At 42.2% G+C, this 23,638-nt stretch overlaps 1 protein-coding gene across 1 annotated transcript in view; it reads right to left on the bottom strand.

Moving 5' to 3' along the window:
* Positions 1-23,350, bottom strand: part of LOC103675789 (neuronal regeneration related protein) — a 28,374-nt gene extending 5,024 nt beyond the window's left edge. Inside the window, exons 1-3 of the mRNA XM_008704931.2 lie at positions 23,030-23,350; positions 21,660-21,724; positions 1,019-1,096 (exon numbers count right to left, since the gene is read on the bottom strand). Coding sequence (XP_008703153.1) covers positions 1,019-1,096; positions 21,660-21,662 — 81 coding nt within the window. The 5' untranslated portion in view covers positions 21,663-21,724; positions 23,030-23,350. The remainder of the gene's footprint in view (positions 1-1,018; positions 1,097-21,659; positions 21,725-23,029) is intronic.
* Between the last annotated feature and the right edge of the window lie 288 nt (positions 23,351-23,638).

The raw sequence follows: 23,638 nt of genomic DNA, 5'->3' as shown, positions 1-23,638 counted from the left end.
TTGTTCACCTACTTTCCTAACACTGGTTTCAACCTGGAGCTTCAGAAATTCTCTGGAAGATTAAAAGTGATTTAGAATTGTTTTCACTTAGTGCAAACGCCAGTTGACACAATCTCTTCAAATTCTGCCTGTCAGTAAAAGATAGGGAACTGCTGAAACCATTTAGTGTAAGTAGAGTTTCTCAAACATTAAAATGTCCATAAGAGCTGGGAAAGCCTCACCACATGTCAATTACACTTATGAAACTTCTGAATGGAAATATTACTTTCAGTGCACTTTATTTTTCCTCCTTAATTGCAAAATCAACAGCTCAATGGTAAAAAGTACAGTCCTCCTCCTTAAGGTCAAATTGATATTTACCTTAACAGGCAAGTCCAAAGGTATCTACCCTAAAAACTGGTAAGTGCTGGTGTTGTTGGAAATGGTGCTAGAATCCAAAATGTAAATCTGACAAATTTTCTTAATGTACAGAATTATCACACCTAAGATGTCAGAACAAAGAAAGCATATTTGTAGAAAATACTTTTAGGCCTAGAAATTAGAAGAAAGAAAAATAATAGTTTATGTTCTGTTTTGTTATTTGGGTAATTTCATCAGACATTGAGGCACTATTACCAGACAAAAGTGTCATCATTTTATACTTTTAAGATATCTTCTAGCTTAATCATCATACTTGAGTTTATCTACCCAAGAATCGAACAGAGTAAAAACCTGTAAAATGTGTATTTGATAAATTGATTCCATGATTCTTAAATGAATATCTGCTTTGGACTTGTCAAGAAAGGAAGATAATGTGAACGTTAAGAGTCATAGGGCTTTAGGATATCTATATATATCTATGTATCTCTGTAGTATATATGTAGTATATCTTATTTCCAAGGTCATAACAGTATCATGGTAATAGAGTCTTACTGTAGATTAAATGGATATGAAAATAAAAAAGAAATAACTGATTTTTTTTTTTAGTTGCCTCTAAATTAAAAAACATTTTTAACAAAATGGTAGTTAGGGATCTTACCTTAGGAAGCCTCCCCTCCATTTCCTTATTTGGAAATGGTTCTTGACTGACCCAGACAGAGAGCTCTGGGTAGTAAACCTACAGAGACATAAAAGCACACACATTCAGATTAAAAACAGCATCGACTCTGAAACCACACGGGATCAACTTCATGAGCTCAATCCTCAATGTCACTTCTTTCCTGATTACAACCTAGAGCACTGGGAGAGCCCTTCACCTCTTCCAGACTGTTAGGGTGCATCAAACGTACACTGCACTCAGGAGAGTTCTGGCTCAGTGCCTTCTAAGAGTAAGTCCAGCAGAGCGAAGATGTCAATCAGTGTTATCTTCAGCACGCTAAGTGGCAACCTCCTGAAATGACTCGCTGAGCAAACTAAGGCACTGGGGAGGCCTAACTTTCAAACAACCTATGGTAAGTATACTTGCAAAACTCCATGTTTATGAGATAAATGTGCCACATACCCATAAAACTCCGTTAGGGGTTATTCCAATAATTGATTAAAAGGCTCAACATTATGCACAAAACATGAGGAGGACAGGAACAAGCAACATGCATTCTCCCCAGGTCCATGTGGCCACTGGCAACACACTGCTCACTGCCTGAAAGTAGCAAAGTGTCAGAGAGAGGCAGGGAGATGGGCAGCATTGCCATGAATGATTCAGAGAATACCAGCTGATGAATCTGGGGGTGGGGGCATGTGGGACAAGGTAGAGAGCCTGAGTGGAATTGAGTAATTCTTCTTTAAATATACAAAGGGTTATTAGCATAAGAAGGTTGCTGACCAGCTGTTCTCCATCACCAGGCAAGACAGGAGTAGGGGGTTAGGAATTAAATTATAACATGGATTTAGGTCAGCTATAAGAAAGGGACTTGGCATAAGAATTGTCAAATTACTGAAAGAATTTAGAGAGGAAAACTGTGAAATCTCCTTTAAGAAATTTAGAAACAGAATCTAACAACCATCTGCCAGAGTTAATTCACATTTGATACAGCCCTGCTTGAAGGAAGGGGAGGAAATTAGGTAAGATTCCCTCCAGATCTGATTCACTAAATGCCCCAAATAAGCCTCACATTCAATAAATAATATGAAGAATCACATCTTAGTAATAGGCTAACAAACAGGCTTAATGTCATTTTTGTTTCTGGAAGCCACAGATGTGGTAGCCTAGTCACTGGGCTAACTGCAGTGTCTTCACTGGCAGTGGTCAGTCCACCTGGTCAGGGGGCCTGAGCTAGGAAATGTGGATGGCTGTGTTGATTCTTCGGGATAGTCTAATAGTAACTATCATTACGGCACATCCCATGTTACAAAGCAGTTTGCATATATTCCCCAAATATATCCTGACAATAAACTTAGGTCTTAACATTTCAGAGATAAGAAAACAGAAACTCAGAAAGGTCACCCACTTGTCCAAAGCCACACAGTGAGTATAGAATAGGACTTAAACCAGATTTCCAGATTCTCAACTTCCCACTGTGCCAATGCCCTCAAATCACCCCAGAATGCAAACTGCCTACCACCTCTTTCAAAATTACAGCAGTCCACACACCCCACACACATGTATATCTTACATATTTGAGAGCTCATCCGGCAAGAACGGAAGTCTGACTTCAGACTGGGTCTGCCTTCTGGGCCTCGTGGTTCCCCCAACCTGAACCTCCTTCAGCTCTCCCCTCCTCTGCCCAGATCCTTCTGGGAGAATTCCACCATCTGCCTTGTTTGGGACAAACAAGTCACCCCTGACGTTCCCTTTAACTGGGAATGGGGGAAGAAAACAAAATTGCCATCTAAAATATGCAAGCTTTTTTTAAGGCTTCAAACAAAGTCACAGCATATAAAATCCTACTTTGTGCTTAATTTAAGGAGCTCCCAGTTGGGATCAACTACAGATTCACTTAATAGAAGTACATTTCTACATTACCACCTTTAAAAGCAGACTTTCACTGCAAATTTTAAATATTACACATATTAGCAAGAAATAAAGTTCTATTGTAAACGGAAATGATAAAAATACATGGAAAGACTTAGGCTCCTGACACAATGAGAAGTAACATCAAGGAAACATTGTGTCTGTGCTTCTGTGGTAGTCTATGTTAACAAAATGAGACTGCTCTCGCATTAACTTTCAGGTTCAAAGCATCACTACAAAAGCCACCCAAGTCCAATCTTCAGGGAAAAATAGCCTCAGAAATCATTATACTTATTCTTACAATTTGTTTTTCCAAGAACTTTTTTTTTAAGAAAAAGTCAATGATTTTTTTTTTTTTTTTTTTTTTTTTTTTTTTTTTTTTGCCAAAGAACTCAGGAACATGGGTGTCTGATAGCAAAACCCACAACTAAAGAAACTTCCCCTAACCCAAATTTGTTCTTTGAAACATAATAATTTAGCCACAAACTGACCAAGGGCACTTCTAATTAGGCATTTTTTAGTGTTTGAATCATCAAGTAATCATTGTATACTTTAGGAAAAATAAAAATGTCACTTTGGCCTTGTGGTAAATTCTTCCATTCTCCTTCAGAAGCAGAACTTGAAGCCAAAAATGGCAGGGATAGAGGCACCTCAGTTACTCTTAAAACTTGCTTGGTTGGTCTCTAAGAACTCAGCATATCCCTGGATACAGCATCTGAAGGGGATGTTTAAACTTTTTTTTTTTTTGGATTTGGAAAAAGTTGGTAGATTATTGGAAATATATACTACCTCTATTCCAGCTTTGTTCTCTCTTACCCCGTGGTGTTTTGAGACTCTAAAATGCAGGACTTAAAAGATCTACAACCATCACCCTTGCTCTCCAACACCTCAGAATACCTTTGTCCACGCGTGCATTCGCCGCAAGTGTGGGAGGCACCTGCCGTGTGTGGACACTGCTCAGTTCTAGGGATCACGAGAAATACAGGAGCACAAAAGATCATTTTATAAAAGTGTGCTCTATGGGTTAAATGGTACATTCCCCACACACAAAATTCACATGTCAGAATCTTAATCTGCAGTTAGAATGTGCTTATATTTGGAGATGGGGTCTTTAAAGACGTAATTAAGTTAAAATTAGGTCATTAGGAGAGGCCCTAACCCAGTATGACTAGTGTCTTTATAAGGAGGAAAGGAGGACAGACACACAGAGGAAAGGCCATGTGAGGACACAGGGAGAAGAGGTCCATCTACAAGCCAAGGAAAGAGCCTCAGAGGAAACCAACCCTGCTGACACCTTGACTTCAGAGTTCAAGACTCCAGAATGGTGAGAAAACAAAGTTCTGCTGTTTAAGCCACCTAATCAGTGGTACTTTGTTGTGACAGCCCTAGCAGATGAATAGTGTGCTTTAAGGGCAATTTAAAAAAAAGGAAAAGAAATGTATAGGTTATGTCAAATATAATAGCTGTTGGAACATGTATCAACAGACTAAAAAAAAAACCCCAAACCAACATTCAGCAAACCATCCAGCAGTGCTGTCAAGAGAGGAAAAGGGGGTGGCGGTGAGCAGATCTGGGAGGGCACGTGATGGCTACCAGATGCAAGCCAAGGCAGACAGCGGGTTGAGGGTCGGGGTGCAATGAGCTACCTGCGGGAAAGGACCCTATGGCCAGGAGGTCTCGCTGCCGCTCAGTGGCCATCAGAGCGGGAGCACCAGTGCGGCCCCGCAGGCTGCTGTACCCTATCTTTTACCTAAGTTTGAAATATCAGGAGCTGCCAGTGGCCCTAGGATTGGGTTTTTTGAGTACTGATCGTATATAGGTCAGAAAACAGGGAGAAGTTGATTTTTCTTCCTAAAGTCCATCTGTTCTTGCTTGGACCCTAAACTTGTTCATTCATTTTGGTACTAGCCAATTGGTGCTCTAAAGGTGGCCACATGGCTTCAACTTGAATTCATTCCGTTTTCTGGATTCAAGTTTGTTTTCCATGAAGACCAACTAAACTTTCTTTTTTAAACTTCACTGAGTACTCTGTCGGTGGTGGTGATGAGCGTCTCCGAAATGTAAGTGTTCCAGAGAATACACGTGGCAATACCTCAACATTACTGTTCTATTCAACAAGCAAACCAAAGTTTGCCTTAATCTTCACAGTAGAAGACAGTGTTCTTTTAACAAGAAGATACATATTCTTTTAAAACTGTCTTCCATATATAAAATAATTGTTTGCTCTTGTTCAAGTAAAATCCTCAGAACTCCCTGGAATACTGTTCTTCCAGAAGTTAGGAATCACAGAAACAAGCTATATCCTCAACAATGAAGAAAACATAAGTGTTTGAGAAAATACAGGGGGAAAGAAACTGTTAGTGTTTTAAATTGGAGAACGTGCAAAGGTTTTGCTTGAATTCTGGGAAAGGCTAAGGATTTATGCTTGTCACTGAATATATTAGTTAATGAATCTTTTTTTTACAGTGCTGCATTATCTCACTGACAACTAGGTTTAAAAACAATGGAACTGACAAAATGAACCACACTGGCTTAAGCATGCTAATCATGATATTCATGAGTAGCTCTTAGGTAAAACCAATTTTCTGCTTTTATCAAATATATTTAAATCCACTATATATTTAAATACAGTTTTATGGTGAAAATGTGCTATTTGTTACTGATTCTTTTCCATGTATGTGATGGTTGGGTATTTAAGTTTCAATGGTTTATCATACAAGCTGAGAATGAAATGCTCATGGTTTTACCTTTTTAAGTCTCTTTCTTCGTTTCTTTCTTTCTTGGCTTGTTTTACTCTCTGGATAATGGATTATGAAAAATAACTTCATTTTTTTAGCCCATAAGGTAATTAGCTTGCTAATAATTATAACTTGGTATCCAAATTAGAAAAATAAAATGTCAGGGAAATCAGAGGCCACTCCTGCAAGGTCCTAAAACCATGCAAACTAGATTATCACTGAAATTCTTTTTTGAAATCTCTCCTAAGCTTTTCATTTAAAAACTTGCAGAATGTTTTCCAGTGGTGTGGTCCACACAGAATCAAACGAATTGACATGTTTCCTGTCACTTTTATGCTGCTTGTAAAATTTGAATTGTATCATTTATTACCTGTTTCTACCTGTACTTTTTCCTCTGGAAAGCAGAGTGTCTGTTGGTGCCTCAGTTGGCAAACCCTCTGGTTTGGGAACTAAATGAAATGAAATGAATTTGTATTTTTCTCTGTTCATTTACTGTCTTTATCAAGAGATCTTTGAAGAGACTGTTGAAGGAGAATGATCCCCAAAGGCACGGCCATGACTTTACTCAGAGCCTAAACACATCACATACGTATATGCTGCTTGCTTAATTGGCTAACACACCTTCTTAGAAACCTGCCGTGAAGATGCAGGCGGCATGGCTTGGTTGTTAACAACCATACTTATTATTTTCTATCCTTGGTGGAGTTCTGTGTGCTTAAGGAATGCACACACATGGCCCTTTTATGACTTAACAAGGACAGGTGCCACCCCCTGCAATTAGGAAGACAGAGCAGGGCAGCAGGTGTCCAACCTCCATAATTAATTCTTTGAACAGCAAAGGGGCTTATTTCATAATCTCTCTGCCAATTAAATTGTGTGTACATGTGTACATGTTCTCTTCTGCCTCATTGGCTGGGAGGTCATGAAAACTGGTACTGTGTTACAGGGAGAACGTATATACATGTACTTCATTTCTGCCAGTACCCTTTGAAGTGGTGCTACTAAGAATCTCCCTGGAAAGCTCCTCTGCTCCCAGGTGTTGCTGACCATGTGAGAGGGCAGAATGTAAACTGAAACCATAAATGAGTTACAAGGATCATTTTCTCTGAACAACATTACATCAAAGATTAGATGGTGCCAGAAGATGATGCACTGAGCTCTCTCTCTGGAGACCTCGTTTTAGCAATCTGCCTAACCCTGCGAGAGCTGTTTGGAGCCGGGGCACACGGCTGAGGAAACGCACTGCAACCAGAAGACAAAAATAAAAATCCAGAACACTGGGCCATTCAGATAATGTATGTAACCTCTGCCCATTCCGGAAAGCAGAGTTCAAGTGTCAGTTGGTGCCTAAGTTGGCAACGTTCTGGTTCGGGAACTAAATGGAACACAGAGCCACCTAGGTTCCCGCACACGCGTGCGTGCAGACGCAGGAGCCGGCTGCGGTACCAGCGGCCAGGACACGGGGAGCCGGCTGCGGTACCAGCGGCCAGGACCGAGAACCCGTCCCCACACCCGCCCGTCGCACTCGGCTGCGAACGCCCTCCCGCTCGACAGGAGACGGGGCCTCTGAGGGCGCTGCTGTGTTCCAACCCCTGCTGACACTCTCGGCTTTTCCGTGGCCTGACAAGTTCTTAACCTGTAGAAATGGGGGTCGGGAGCCAACTGTGGGCCAGGGAGGATGATGAGGCCGCCTCACAGCTGTGTAAGCCCCCAGGCCTTCGCTTTGCTTCGGGTGCACGGGTCCACGATGGGCACAGAACATGTCCACCTTCTATCACAGCACAATAGTTCCTGCCAACATCACCTGTCAGACAGGCAAAAGATGCGTGTCTGAAACAAGCCGTGGCGACTTTCCCAGTAGAACCCTTTCAATTCACTGTGCTCGTGGTGAAGCCATCTTGAGAGGCCGCTGATGAGTATGTGGGAACCTGACAGCTGTGGAATTTTATTTCTAGATTTCAAGGAGGCAGAGAAGGAAAAGGAAATCTCGCTGGCAACAAAACGAAAGTGTTTACATGTGAAATTAACCGTCAGCACAAAGAGCTTTCCCAGTCACTCTGTTCCACAATGTAATAAGCTGCTTGTTTGGCTGCTGAGTCTTTAAAAATTTGATTTCTAAGAACAATAGCAAAGATCTTCAAGAGGAGCAACGAATCAAGTCAGGAGCAACCCACAAAAGGTTAACGTTACTATGCAGCTTTGCTTTTGCACCGCTCTCTGAGACTGTTGGGTGATGTGTCAGGGCTTTGGTGGTGCCTGGTTCAAGGCAGGGGGCAGGGTGCGGCGGCAGCTGGTAACACGGTCGGCTGCAAACACGTGCGTGGCACAAACTCCTCCTCCCAGCCCAGCCTCCCTCCTTTCCAACAGGAACATGCTCAGCACAAAGCAATCCACCTAAAGACTCCATAAATCCAAAAAAGGGAGTCACTGATCGAGGAATTCTCAGATTTCTGCCAAGGCACCCTCCCCTGGGCTGGAGGTCAGCCTGGTACAGTAATCAGAGCCAAACTGCGGACTGGACTCCAGGAATGAAGCTGAACACTTCAAATCCTGACTCTTAATGGACGGTTTTTCTTTTCGGCGATGAAGACAAAACAAAGTGCAAACAGCTGATAACGGCCCACAGTAAACCAGAAGAAAAGTACAAGAACAAAGCTTGGAAACAAATCTCATAAGGGATATCTAAGAAGAGATTTTCCAAACAAAGGGAAAAAATAAAGCAGCTTTTTAAAGCTCTGGTTTGAGATTAAGCAGTTTGTGAATGAACAATAAGAAAGTAAAGGCCACAAAACAAGATATTTGCTCTTTTCAGCAGAAAAAAAAAATACTGGCCTTTGTTAACTAGCAGAAAGAAAAAAAAAAAGGCCCCTCAGGCATTTAAGCACAACATAAGCTTTTCCTTGCCCCCATGACCTCAACAAATATGTTAATAAAATCTTTTACCTCCCTGGAGTGGAATCAGAGTAAATATTTACTTAACACATTGAGTTTCTAAGTCTGGACCACCTTATTCCCTTATAGAAATGGGTTTTCACTTGTAATTAAGAAATTAGAAACACTACATCTTAACAATGTTTCTCCTGACTTTTAAGGTGAAAGAAGAGAAGGGACGTGGGTAGGGGAATGGAAGAGAGAGGGAGACAGAGAAAGAAGAAAACGATATTGTGCCCTGCACAACAAACTGCACGTGTGAATTTCTGAACAAAAGTCTCTGCCACAAACGAGGGTAATGCTGCCGACATGCTTTCCAATACCAGACATCGGGAGTTAGCAGGACTTCTTCCAAGCACATTCCAAGGTTAACAGGAAACATCTAGACTTGCTTTTATTAGCTGGTTTAAATAATTCTAGGTATGCTAGGTTTCACCTTCAAATAACTAAGATACAAGTCTGATTTCTACTCAACAGGAATGCCATTTTTTCTTTCCTCTTGTCCTAAAGTATGTGCTACTCATTAAAATCTTAGGAACATTTTCACCAACAACATAGAAGAAAAAGTCCTCAAATATCAGTTTCTTTTGTTAAAGCCGTCAGTCAAAGGGTAGTAAGGTTTTTTTGTTTTGTTTTTATCTAAACATAAGGATTTGGATTTTTCTTGGTCTGGGTGGAGGATGAGATAGCCAGTTGCTTTTGAGGAGTTTGTGAACATATCAAAGCATTCCTTTTGCTGACATGTTCAAGACTGAGCTTTCCTGAAAGTGTGCATTTTGTCCCAAAGTGCTCATTCCCGAAGAAATTGTTCACTCTCTCCATCAGTGTGCCCTCTCCTCCTGGCAGCTGCAAACCACCCCCTCCCCCCAGCACTGAGCAAAAATCATTTTACAGCTCCACGCGTGTCCCACCCTGCCTTGATCATTTAAGATCATATCTCCTCAATAAAAAACAGCATCATAAAAGATCACCAAATTTGGAGGGAAAGTCATTTCTATCGTGAGAGGATGTAATTAAAATTGATTTAAATCAGATGCTAGCTGATTATCTTATAAGAAGTTTGGCTTAAAAAAAAAAAAGAAAAATATGGCCAGATCTGTACCCACATGCTGTTAAGTGCTCAGGTCACACAGAGGCCACTGAAAGACTTTCATATGAAAACTGGCAAAAAAACCCCTAAAAGGAACAGAGTCAGATTAGGATGGATGTGCCCCTTTGCACCATCTGGATTTTCAACCCCACTGGNNNNGGGGGGGGGGGGTAGTGGTGGGAGAGGGGGGTGGGCATGGTCTGATTCAGGAGGTTCCTCTCTGATGAGGACTCAGTCAGGCAGTACTATGGGAAGCCAAGAAGACCCAAAGGGGCAGTCACCAGCCCAAACTGACGGTGTCTCAGGGCTGGGAGTCCCTGAAGAATCAACTATCTCCAGAGCGTGAAGATAAGTGCAGAAGGAATGCCAAATGAGGCAGCTGCGCTCCCCGACTTAGACTCTCAGTGACAAGAGAAGGGTAGTATTGGAAACCCAGGCCTTCCTTCCAAGTGCCGGCTGCATCTGCACTCTCCAACAGAATACTTCCACCTCCTCTTTGTGGTTTTTCACCCCACTCTTTCACTGTAAACCAGTCATCAAAACTCTACTTCTCCGAAGGAAGACAACCACGGGCAGTAAACAGGAGTTGTTGGAACCCGCACAGGCAGAGCACGTAAATTTGGGAACCCGCAGTTTTCTGTGGAAACGCACACGCGGGGTCGTTATGTTTTTAGGCGTACTTCCCAGGTGCACTGATTGAATCCTCACGGTGTGGCCCCGAGGATGACACGCATCAATACAGTGCTGGCAGCAGCGTCAGGCACACCATCCTCCCCATTTTACAGATGAGAATACTGAGGAAGAGCAGTCAGGGAGTCTGCCCAAGGTCACATAACCCAGCCTCTCCTCTCCTCACAGAATACAGTCCGTCAACATGGAGCTTCTCTGCCACTTCCCCAGAGCCACCTGGAGTGCCACCATGAGCTCCCGTGTGAGTCGGGGTCTGCTTTCAATCCCCCAAGTACAGTAGGTGTTAAGCATCGCTGCTTACTGCCCTAGTGATGAATTTCTGACACCTACTATCAAGAGGAGTTTTCTCAGAAATATTTGTCGCTCTGCTGCCTGTGTTTCTGATAACTGGCTGGCCTTCAAAAATACCTTACCTACAAACCAGTGAGCACCGTTTGAGGGCAGAGAGGGTTTGCTCTCAGTAGCCGTGTGTGGCTACAGTCCTTGAGGGAAGACTGCTCTTAGAGCAGAAACTCTACCTTGGTTACGTTAAGACTTCGGATTAAACGCAAGCTACGCTGGTCATCACAGTTTTGTCTTTTTTCAATTTTCCCTGGCAGGAAATATTTAGAACAAAACAAGTATCTAGCAATCACTGTAGCTAATTACAAAGGGCATTTGCTGAGAAACCAAATTGTTTTAATATGACCCCCAAATGAACTCTCAAACAACTTCTCAGATGGCCTAGCAAAGCACAATCGAATTCAGAATAGCTTTCCTTCATCAAATGTATTTGGAATCACATTCACTGTAACTTTGCTTTTCAACATTTCCATTTAAAAACAAACTGCTTAAAGGAGAATTAAAATTTTATCAATGATCTTCAAATATGCAAACCATATATAGTTGACCCTTTTACAACATGGGGGTTAGGGGTCCCAAGGCCCTGAGCAGTCAAAAATCTGTGTATAACTTCTGATTCTCCCCAAACTTACTATTAATAGCCTAGTGTTGACTGGAAGCCTTACAGTAACAGAGTTAATTAACACACATTTCATACATCATATATATTATATACTGTATTCTCACAAAATAAGCTAGAGAAAAGGAAATAAGAAAATCATAAAAAAAATACACTGACAGTACTGTATTGTATTTATCAAAAAAAAAAAAAAAATCTGCATATAAGTGGACCAGTGCAGCTCAAACCTGTGTTGTTCAAGAGTCAATTCTACTAGGTAAAAATATAAAGTGATCCTAATTGAGGAAGAAAATAAACACATTTGCCCAGAGAGACAGTGTATAAACTACCAAGAATGGTATTCAGAAAAACAAATTTAACCTGATTCCATTTGGAAGCTTTTAATTAATGTAGAAATGCAGATCGTTCTAAGAAAGAAAAATGGAAAAACAGAGATGGGCTAAGAAGCCAATTATTAGTTATTACCATCATGAAGGTACTAAATAATAGATAACAAGGTACGTAGCATTTGATCCTCAGATTACGTGTGGAGTGCTGTATTCAATCACACTGAAAGATATGGCATCCCTCTGGCTTTCTCTAAGCAATGTAAGAGTAGCTGATCAATTTAGTAAAAATCCACATTAATAATCAGATGAATTATTTCTATGATGCCAAAGAACAAGTTTAATTGAATTTCTGATTGAATTGATTGTGACAGTGTAGACAGTTAAGCTTCATATAATAAAATTAAAGTTTAAAAAGCAGTCCTCATTTAAAAAAAAAAAAAGGAAAAGGAATATGCTTAATAAAGATGAAAAGATGTGGAGACTTGGCTCCCAGACCTTGATAACAAGATCAGAACCATTTAAGATTCTATTATCAAGAAGTGAGCAAAATATCCAAGGGCCAGGGGCATTTCATGATGTATAATTAGACCCAGCTCTCCACAGGGCAGCATGAAATGGAGACTCAGTTATGGTCCACAGCATCTAGGCTTCAGAAAGAGTCAAACCCAGGTAATTAAGGATCACAGTTATGCCCAGAAGAACTCAGAGATGATGTGGGCAGAATTTCTGATGCTGGAGTAACTGAATTGGTTGGGCATATAATCTCAACTATCCAGCCAATTAATCAAAAAATATGTACTACATACCTCCTTTCTGTGAGGTCTTGAATATCTGGTAGGTAGCTTTCCATCCTATAGAATGAACATTTTATCAAGAGTACATCCCATTAATCCGGGCTGCAAGTGCCAAAGTAGCAAACACGTTTTTTTTCAAAAAAGTTTTTTTTTAGAACTAAGCTGCCAAATCCTGGGATGTCTATCCAGGAAGGGAGTGGTCTTATAATTAAGTCATCTTTTCAAATTTGAATTCCCTGAACCATACAGTTGGAAGTCCCTGAGAGTGCATGTTTCAAAGAGTGGTTCCATTCCCTGCACTCTTCATCCTTTCCGCCAGTATTCACTGCGTGCCCACAATGCAGGAGGCACGAGGCTAAGTGTTCAACCATGTGCGGCCAAGCCCACACAGCACACTGATACACTAAGATTCAGCAACTGCCTAGCAAAACAAGAACAGACTTCCAGATCATGGTCCCAGTAAGCCTTCTGGGTAACTTTCACTATGATCACTTAATGAAAGGCACGAAACAGTACTTCTTGGAAAAGTATTTAATAACAATCCCTTACTTGGGTCATGTTTATTAATACTTTAGTAAGTTTTATCCATCTAACGACTCACTCGAGCTTTTCCTTGACAGTTCTGGATGTTGGCTGCCAAAGATGCCCTGTCCTCTTCTAATTTCTCCTCTTTCCTGTCCAAGGACAGGCTCTATATCCGACACTGACTCTGTCCAACAAAAGCGTCCTCAAAATGCCTGGACCCACTTTAAACACAATAACTTCTGCAGATTTCTCTCTGTTCAGCCACCGGACTGCAGTACTTTTCCCTGCTGGCATTGTATCAAACACAATTCAGACAGGAAGGCTGTTACCTGCCCCAGTAATCAAAGGACAGTGGTGTGTGATGGTGATCTGAGTATGGGTTGCAGTGGAGAAGGGAGTGGAGCTAGACCTGGACAACCACACCAAACTTCGGTGCACATTATGAATCTCCCTCTTGTTTTAATCACTTATTGGTATGAGTCTTTGGCTCATACTATTACTGGCAGCGACTACTCAGCTCCTCTCTCTCTGTCTCTCCCATCAACGGCTCTAGTCCCCAAGTCCAGCTTCAGCGGGGCAAACAGACCTTCCTTTCATTGGCCACATTCTCTTACGTATCTTCTCTTTCTCCTTTTCAAACACAAGTCACATTTGTATTTTAGTCTACGGAAGTAAGGATGAAATGTTGAACGAGCACTCAAGGGTTCAAACCCTCTCCAGCTAGATAATCCTAACACTTTTTAGGGCACAATGCTTAGAATGGAAACCACTCTCAGGGAGTGAAAGGCAATAATTTTATTTATGAAGATTTCATTACCTCGTGACACCAGAGCTGATGACGCTCTGCTGTCACGACTGCCTGGGTCAGGCTGCTGACACACGGAGTGCGGAACTGCTGGGGAAACAGCGTTAATGGCCCCACATGGAACGGCGCCGCACAGCCCATGTTCTGGAGATGTGTGACTCTATCCCAGAATGAGATTTCTCTTTGGCCGACCATGCCAAGTGAACTTTTCGGACTCTCTTAGCATCTCTTCTGTTGAAAGACATGTAAAAGAAGGGAGCTGTTTCTGTAGTGTGTTTGCATTTCATTTCACTATCCCCTACCGCCCCGGACACTGAGCCTTCCTTACTGATCAGGGAAGGGGGGCTTTGCAGTAGTGAATTCAAAACCTGTCCGTGCTCACCTCATTTCCTGGGCCATAAGCTTTATAACCTGAGCTGTCACAATTCTGCCATAAATCTCAAAGTGAGTCACATGGTTCTGCCCAGAAATAACAAATCTCCCTGTATCCACGACTATTGACTCATTCATTTATTCCACAGACATTTATTGATCACTAAGGATGTGCCAGTTCCTAGATAGGTACTGAAGCAGCGATCAGACTGGTTCAGAGATGTCGTGGGTTCTGTTCCAAGGTCCCATTTAGAACATGTCAATGTTCTTTGTGGAAAGAGAATGCCAATCAACTTCACTAGCTGTTCTAGAGTTCCCTCTTAGTGATGAAACTTTTCCACATCAGAATTCACCATCCTGACTGTAGAGGAAAAGAAAAAAACAAAACAAAACCAAGGCATCACAGCCTCAGCTGCTACCAAAAAGAGGGATGGTGCTCATTTAGTAGGGTCAGTGTTCTTGTTTCCAGTTAAAGTCTTGGAGGGTAGAAAACAGATGGGCAGAAATAAGGCAGTCAGCGAGCAGAATGTTCTAAGTGTGATGCTTGCACAGGGAGCATGAGAGCANNCCTGCTGGATGTGCAGGGCTGTCTCGTAGAGGAACTGTCATTTAAACTCAGTCTCGAAGAATGGCTTTATTTTGTCAGAAGGAGCATTCTTTCTAGGATGTAAGCAAAGACACAGGAGGCACTCCTGGGGTATGGTTTGAGTAACAAGTGGCTGGTCCCTCTAGGAAAATATATTCCATCGCGGTTAGAAATAAAAGATTCGTTTACATAGTTCTTGGCATGACTGCCCAGTCACAGAAATTAAACTTACGAAGCTCTACACACAGAAATTAAAAAGTAAATTATTTAGAAGTATGAGGTGAGAGTAGGCATAAAGAATTCAAGGAATGAGGCTTACTTATGTTACTTTAATGAAAAGAATCGGGTAAGTCCAGCCACATCTGAAGGGACTAAAAGAGCTTAGAGCTAGTGAAATCATGTCACATTGAAAATCTCGAAGCTGATGTATTCTAAGCTAGGAGTCTGTGCTGTATCCAGAAGAAATTCCAGAAAACTCCTTCTCAGTCTTGGCTTTCCCCAACTTTTGTGTATCATGCGATGAGATTCCCTTCAAACGGCCACTAGACTATTGACTAACTTAGTAACAGCCTGCAGGCCTCAAAATATAAACAGTTTGATGATGATGATGATGTCAGTGTTGGCTTGAATTTTGAGTAAGTATGTCTGGTGAATCAGGAAGAAGTGGAGAGAGAGAACCAACTGGGTCCATGTGGTTGCAACTGATTAGCACATGGCTCCCCCCAGTTAGCCTCACAGAAGGGAAGTGCGGTGCTGGCACAGCAGCAATGTCCTCTCTGGCCACATGGGCACTGACGAGGCTGCTGGAATTTGCCAGGGGAAGTGCTACCACCTTCTCATGAGAAAGAGGTTAACTGGGCTCCCTTCTTCCCTCCCAGCTCCTTGCAGCTAGGGGTCTTCTCTCCAGCACTCCACCCCAGCCCGAGGACAGGGAGGGGCAGCAACACAATAAGCTTACATCTAACCAGAAGTATATGGAAGTCTGTGATCTTTTCTATGGGGCACAGTCAAAAGGCAAAGAACGTGACAGGTTGGAACGTGACTGACAGCCCTGGGTCATCTTCAGGATGCTGGCGTCCTGGCTCCCTCTGGCTTAGCACATCAAGTCCTGACTTCCAGCTCTAGTTTGTGAGGTCTGTCCGTGACAGCACAGAGGCCCTAAATAGGCAGGAGGACAGTCCCTACTGTATGAGAACGCAGGATGCTTACTCTTGCAAGCAAACCTTTCTAATGTACTCCCTTGATCTGGAAATCACTTCTCTCTCTTCTAAATCTAAACAAATATTTTTAATTCTTCATTCACTTAATAATTATTAAGGACTAGTGGTAAGCCCTAGGGATAGAAAGCTTAGGAAGGCATAGTACCTGCTCTCAAGGAGCAAACAGTCCACTTCTAGGTTTCAAATTTAATGACAACCCCAATCCCTTATTATTAAACTCTATACTGAGGATTTTGAAATCATATTCAGGCTGAATAATAATAGAGTATCAAGCTTGATTAGCAATGTCGGCCACTGGTGTAGTAGGAGTTAGTGGTTGCGTGCATATTTGCCATCTCTGGGTCTAGCTTAATTTCTACCTTCTCAAAAAAATTTTCCCCTATCATCCCCATTCCCCAGTGCCCACTAATATTCTTCTGCATCTTACGATTTAGAACTGGATTATACCGCATGACATTAAATTTGCCACACGTTAGTCTTCCTTCCACAACTAAAATAGAAGACAACTGAGGGCAGAGGCCAAGCGTGCATCTTCTGTAAAGCGAAAGAACCAAGCACAGATAAGATGCTCAAAAAATACTTGTTCAGTTGGCATGGGAATCGACGCCCAATCCTACCACTAACGCTGCTCATTCTCTAAAGTGTTTTCATTCACAGCACCTTTGTGTTCTCAGGGTCATTTTCATAATATCACAGAATCAGGTTATACTAGAAGTGAGTGAGGACTTTAAAGTTCCAGTACTGGGGTCAGAGCTCCTCCTGGATCCCAGAGGGGATTTTTATAGCTAAAGGAGAAGTTGCTGTGAGCTCTGAGCACCACAGCTGGGTCAACCCTAGCATGTCACCAGATTGAGCCAAGTGTGGCTCTACAAGCTGGTCAGCGAGCACCTGCAAGCCACTCCCTCGGCAGGTGGCTTTACGGCCTAACCACAAACTTTGTCTCTTGTTACAAATAATGGGAAATAATTTACTCTGAAAACTAAAATTACATTCACTTCCAACTTCCTAGCTTGTAGAAGAAGGTAAGGATGCAAATTACTTCCAGATCACCAAAACTAAACATGATTACGTCGTTAAGGATGAATTTCTAAAACTCCAACCCAATATTTATTGAGCTTCTAACCTATTTCAAACTTTATTAAGCACTGCATATGAAGTTTATAAACCCTCTGGGAGCCTATGATTTATTTGGTCAACGGAAGAAATGAATAGGATCTAACCAACAAATAATGCAGGAGAGTATAATCTAGTGTTACACCCAGGTTAATACCATGTCATTGCTACTAATAACTGAACTGATAGTTAGAATTTAGTTGAGAGCCATGTTAATGCTTAAATCCCAAACCATTAGAGCTGCTAATGCGTGTCATGCACTAGCCGATCAATTTCAGGGTCACTGCTATTTTTTAAACCACTGAGACAGAAATCCTTGAAGCTGTCCCTACCTGCAAAATATGTCCAGAAATATCCATTTCAGATACATTTAGACCCAATAAATGGTATTTTTAGCAACCATAATTTCTGCTGATGTGAGCTAAGATTTATGGTTAATCTGCTTTCCAGTTCAAAGCAAAGGAGCAGTTTAAAATTGGAATCTTTTAATATATCTTGATCAAGATGACATAGTCCAAGTACATTCAATATATTTCCTCTGGTATATTCAAATTGGATTCACTGATAAGATTTCCTTATCCCTAGTCTTTTCCTGTATAACAAAGGAATTACACAGACATTCAGGCAAATAAATCCTTCCCACTCCTCTTTCACTCCAGCAACATTTTGAATAACCAAGATGAACCAGGAAATCAAGGTTTTTGTTTGTTGTAAGCATAATTATTCCAATAACTACGTCAATGCTCCATTTCACTTTGGCTGTGAGGATGAGACCTTAAAAGACTTTTCAGCCAGGAATACCACTAAGAAAAAAATGTGCCGGACCCAGGAAGCCAGTATTTCACCCCCAGACTCCCCAGTCAATCCGAAGCGGATGAATGCTCATCATCTAGAGTTTGCTCATCTAATGTAGTGAAGTACTCATATTTTTTTGAAGTATTCACATCTCAGAGGTGTATTTTTCTAAGATTTAAAATAAAGTGAATTCCTTTAATGTACTTACGATGATCTGCTTTACATACAAGTTTTTAAGAATTCTATCAGGTTAAAATAGAGTAACACTCTGAGTAGCTGTTTATTCCAAGATTTCTGCTCAAATGCCTTCTCCTGTCTGAATTATCTACATAACTCAAGAGGAAGCTGGACTGGGGTTAAAGCTGGATAGAAAATCCCTCCCGTCCTAATTCCCCAAACAACCCCCGGTCTCCCCCTCACCGTGTGTGGGAGGGCCTTGTGTAAGACAACACTGTATAAAATTCCCCTCCTAGGTGCAGGCAGTCCTCAGCATCTCCACAATCAACTGTAAATTCACATTCCAAAGCCCAATGGCACAGCTACCAATAGGACCTCATCCCTCCTCAATCTTTGTCTTTCTCTTTAAACAAGAAAACCTTATGTTAATGGAGAGATTATTGAAAGAGTCTCCTTGTAAGCCCATGAATGCCACTTCACAGACAGTACAAAAAGCAGAGCTCTATGAACGGTACAACAGAGTCAACTCATCTTTTTGAAAAGCTCAGCATCAGCCTTAGCGAGAACTTAAATTGTTCCAGTTCCTAGATCTCTAGTAAAACATGATGAGTCCATGTGTGTGCCACTGTGAGTCCACACACACACAAACGCACAGGCAAGTTTACTGCACAGAGGGTAGTCACGTGGAAAATCGGGACTTAACCTTGACATTGGATTAAATAATTCATTTTTTCAAACTATTCAATAAGATCATCTGCTCATTCTTAAGTATTTTCTTCTCATTGATGTATCTGAAGCAAGTACCTTTAAAATAAAAAAAACCCTAAATACCAAAAAACCATATAAAATATATCTTAGAAATTCAAATTCAGCAAAAAGCCAAATATAAATTAAAGAAATACGGACAGTCTCTGCAGACTCACAATAACTTGTTAATTGCAAAAATAAATAAATAAATAATGGGCACCTGGAAAAATGCACGTTTACTAGATAACCTAAGTTCGGGAATGCATTATTGAAAAGAACACTCTGGTCAACTAAGACACAGCAAACTATACTCAAAATTACACCTTCTAACAGTACTGAGTTGTATAACACAATACACTGTAATCTGTATATACATGGTGCCACCCCTCCCCCTGGGAATTGTGCTCAGAGTCCCCCACACAGAATACAATGTGATTAGTGCCTGGGAGAGTTAACAAAGTGGTTGTATTTTTTTGATAATGCAAAGGCACTCTAGGATTCTCGAGTTTCTTAAACTGTTGTTGTGAAACATCACCATTTTAGGGTATGTAAAATGTCGAGATACTGAACCACTTTATTTTGAATTCTGAGGTCTACCAGTTATTTCTTACCCTGGAGTGAGCTGATTATAAATCTGTATTTGTCATAAGCCCTTAACTAAACCAGCTAAATACACTGAAATTAGATCCTCTCTAGTGTTTTAAATTATGTAAATGGAAATACACATTTAACAGAAAAGGCATGTTCATATATTTCCCAGAGGTGGCCCTGTGTTCGATCTATGCTTCCTTAGCCAAAGTTTCTATTGTGTGTAGGCTAAGTCTTTAAGTAAGCCAGTTACAGAGATCAACAAGGAATTCCAGTTTTAATCAAGGAAGGAAAATTACCTCATTTTGCCAAAAAGGAGAAAAGGAGGTGCCATTAATAACAGTTTTTTAAAGAATAAAACGGAAACTTTTTTTTTAACATTAATATATGCAAAGACTTCTAAGAGCTCAGGCCTCCCGGAATAAGCGAATTGCTAGAAAGTTACTTGGAATCACCCACAGACAATAACTGTCGGTGGTTTCATTTCAGGCAATGGGCTGTTGCCAAGAGGGACTGACATCTTGATGAAAGGATCACCAAAAAGTTGTGAGAATTTTTCCATGGGCAAAAATCCTTCCAAGAGCAACAAACTGTGATTTCTCATTCTGCCACCATACATAAAGGACAACTGTAAGAAATTAACAACATGTAATAATAATTCAGATTTCTGCATTCAAAGCGTTCCAACTTTCATTCTCAGCTTTGGCACACAAGCTGGCCTTTCACGAAGCTCATTCCACTCACCAATGCAGAAACATGATATTTACTCTCCGAGCCTGACCTATAGCGCTAGTTCTGGCAGGGTTAGCGGTCAAATTGATGTTTAACCAAACTGGTCACCTGACATATTACAACATACGTGAACTTTCATGGTCTACCTACAGTGACACAGAGGGTAAGATTCTAGATAAAGAGGTACAAGACAAGCTGATGGGGTCAGTCTCAGTAAAAAGAAAAAGAAAAATACTTTGAGGCAGTTCATTTTATTACCATCCTAGCACTACGCCAATGACTGATTAGGAATTTAATATGAAGTTAGGAACCGTTTGCACAAAACCCACTGACCAGTTTAATTTTCTGTCCACCCGTTTTGCCCTTCCACCTCAAGTTCCTTAAATTTGGCCATTACGCTCTAAGTCCAAGCGAGAGCTATTTTACTTGAGGATTTGACACCCACCCACCTGTTGAACTGACAGGTGAGGTATACACAAAAAATAAAGGGCTTATTTGCTAATAGGATTCACACTGAACTCATTTAATTGCTCTGATTCATTCTCCTCCTTGGAAGCTTATACTTGGGTTGTTCTCAAAGAAAACATCAAGTATATCAGATTCAATTTTGATTCATTAAATTCCACCCTCGTTTAAAAAAAAACCTAAAACTAAATTTGGAAATCACACATTCTAAGTGGCAAAGAGGTGCTTTAGAGAGCATAAACATCTGTAGTGGACACGTTGTACTGAACTGAAAAGTTGCAGGACATCTCTATTATTCTTTGCAGTCCAACCTTACTTCCAAGGAGGACATTTTCATAGATCATATACGTATTCAGCTGCTTCTAATGTGTATTTCATCTCCTTTGCTCTTTAATCAGTCATCAAACACGGAACTACCCTCTCTGTGGATCATACTACTGGTCTGAAATAGTCACACTTTCCTTTGGCGGTAGTATGCTTGACTTCTAAAACTGAGCAGACGCCTCTCAGAAGTGAAAGGATAAATGCACAAAAACTATCACTGCTGATACCACTGGAGATACGAAGACAGAGTATATGCAAGTCAAAGTCCGTGCTCCGCACGGCCACTGCTCTTAAGGAGAGCAGACACGGCGGCTGTTTGATGAGCGGGACCCAGACTCCTACTCCGTGGGTAAGTTCTCGCTATCTCTAAACTAGGACCCACGGCTTTGTCTGAGACCTAGTGCCGCCACCTCTTCAGTGCCACCTCTTCAGTGCATGTCACAACACATCACTCTTCTTAAAGAACAGAACGGTTTCCGTTGTTCAAGTTAAATAAATCTTCGCTTCTGAAAGAGGAATTTCAGTTTTCTATTCAAAATGACTGCAAATCAAAAGATCTAATTCGCCACATGCAGTTCATATACGCTGCCGTACTGCAGAGCTCCCACCGGCGGGAGAGCGAGCCTTTGAAAGGTCACATGGGGTCAGAACAATAAGGGGCTGAGGCCGGATGCAGGCGGGTGGTTGATATTTACATTAAAGGACTGACAACAATCACTGAGAATCTCCTCTGACGACCCGTTCTTACCATTTTGAGAATCGTTAACAGTCTTGGCCTTGCACCCTCCCTCTCTTCAGTCCAGGGAGACCAACCTGCAAAATACGTTTAAATACAGTAGACAAATCGCCTCACTACAGGTCAGCAAATGAAAAATGCCTGTTTAGAGGTTACAGACAAATGACCATTTTCTGTGGTTAAGATAAGTTACATGCAAATTCTCGTAACCACTGGGGCTTCTGAGAGAGCTTCCCAAGGGTCTATAGGCTTAAATAGGGGACAAAGGAAACCCTGGTACAGGGCTTTGCAGCGTCCTGGGCTATTCTTAGTGTTCAGTTCATCTTTAAATTGAAGAAGTTCAAAAGGTTTAGCAACTTAAAAGTAGAACCAAGCGATAAAAATAGATTGTTTTCTGGCTGCTCTTTGTTCCCAGACATACTACTGGCAGTATATTTGCAATCAAGACAGCAGAATAGGAATCAGCCGTCCACCGTGTAGTGTAATGCCTCAGAGTGGATATTTTTGGAAATGGCACTGCATTACATAACCTCCCGTGTTTAAAAAAAAAAAAAACACTACACTGGGGGGGGAGTCAGGAATATACACCATTATGCCCTTCTCTTTATAGCAAACAAACACTAATGCTTATGCTGCAGTGATTTCCTCTCAGCCTTTATGTCAGAACACGGTTCCTTTGTTAACATAAGTTATGACCAAAATTAAGATGAATGAAGAAACTAAAAGTTCTCCAAGAGGGGATCATAAGCTCTTAGAGTTTTCCTATAATGTTATCATAGAGACACATAAATGCAAATCAGATTATTATCATCATCGAGCAGAAAGCAGTCATTTATTTTTAAGCCCTCCCTCCCCCAAAGTTTCACTGCTTTATAAGAAAATGCAGAAAAAGTGTTGCAAGATCGAACGCCTGAGAAGACCCTTGGCGGCGGCGGCAGCAGCGCGGAGAGAGCAATCAAGTGTACGGAGGGAGGGACACCAATTCATTTACTAAAGGCGGTGGGGGTGCATGCACCAGAGTGCATCGAATGCGAAGAAACAAAACAGTTCCTAACAATGCTTTATGAGCAAGAAGAACGAAAATTAACCACACCAGCAAGCATAAAACCCCACCCCTTCCCAAAAGAATTCTCCCTCTTAACTTGTGCATTAAAAAAAAAAAGAAGAAGAAAGAAAGAAAGCCCAAGTTAAATTCCAGCCTTAATGCAGCAGGGCCAAAATGCCAGAATTTCTTCAAGGTACACGCTTCAGCTCTTTAAAATTTAGAGGGAAGAAGCATGAACTCTGCAGGGTGGAAGGGTCCAGCGAAGAGCAATGGCAAGAAATCGACACAAAAGAGAAAGCAGCGCTCCCGGCCGGGGATGGGAACAGCATATACTTACAGACAAAAGCCCCGCTCCCTGCTCACTCTCTCCTCTCTACACCTGAAACACAAATGGGGATGAAAAAGGGCATCATGCTCGAAAGACAGCTGGGGGGGGGGGGGGGGGGGAAAGGGGTGGAGGAAGAGGAGAGAGGAGGGGGAAGGGAAGCAAAACCCAAACCGGCTTCACTTCCAAGAAGTGCGGCCGTGGGGACGAAGGAGGGGAAGGTCTCCCTGCCTCGCGCTCTCCAAGTGTGTGTCTTTCTCCAGGAGCCCCCCTCCCCGCCGCCAGCGTGCCGGCGAACAATGAGCTAATTCTGACGGGGCTGGCGCGGCGCCAGCGCCCCAGCCTCGCCGCTCGGTGCGGCCGCGGCCGAGCGGACTGCTTACTCGGCAGGAATCGGCGCCCCGGGCCGCCGGCGAGCGCCCCGCACCCCGCGCCCCGCGCGCCCCTCGCCGCGCCGCCCCCCGCCCCGCCGGGCCCCTGGGGGACGGAGGGGCCCCCGCAGACCGACCGGCGCGCCGCCCCGGCCCCGCCCCGGAGCACGGCGCGCACACACCCCGGCCCGGCCTCTCCCGCCCCCGGCGGGCTTCTCCGCCTCGACGTGCGGTTGCTTTTCAGACAAAT

The sequence above is a fragment of the Ursus maritimus genome, unplaced genomic scaffold, assembly GCF_017311325.1.
Source record: "Ursus maritimus isolate PB19 unplaced genomic scaffold, ASM1731132v1 scaffold_5, whole genome shotgun sequence".
Lineage (NCBI taxonomy): Eukaryota > Metazoa > Chordata > Mammalia > Carnivora > Ursidae > Ursus > Ursus maritimus.
Note: the sequence above shows the minus strand (reverse complement) of the source record. Positions and strands in the feature narration are given on the sequence as shown.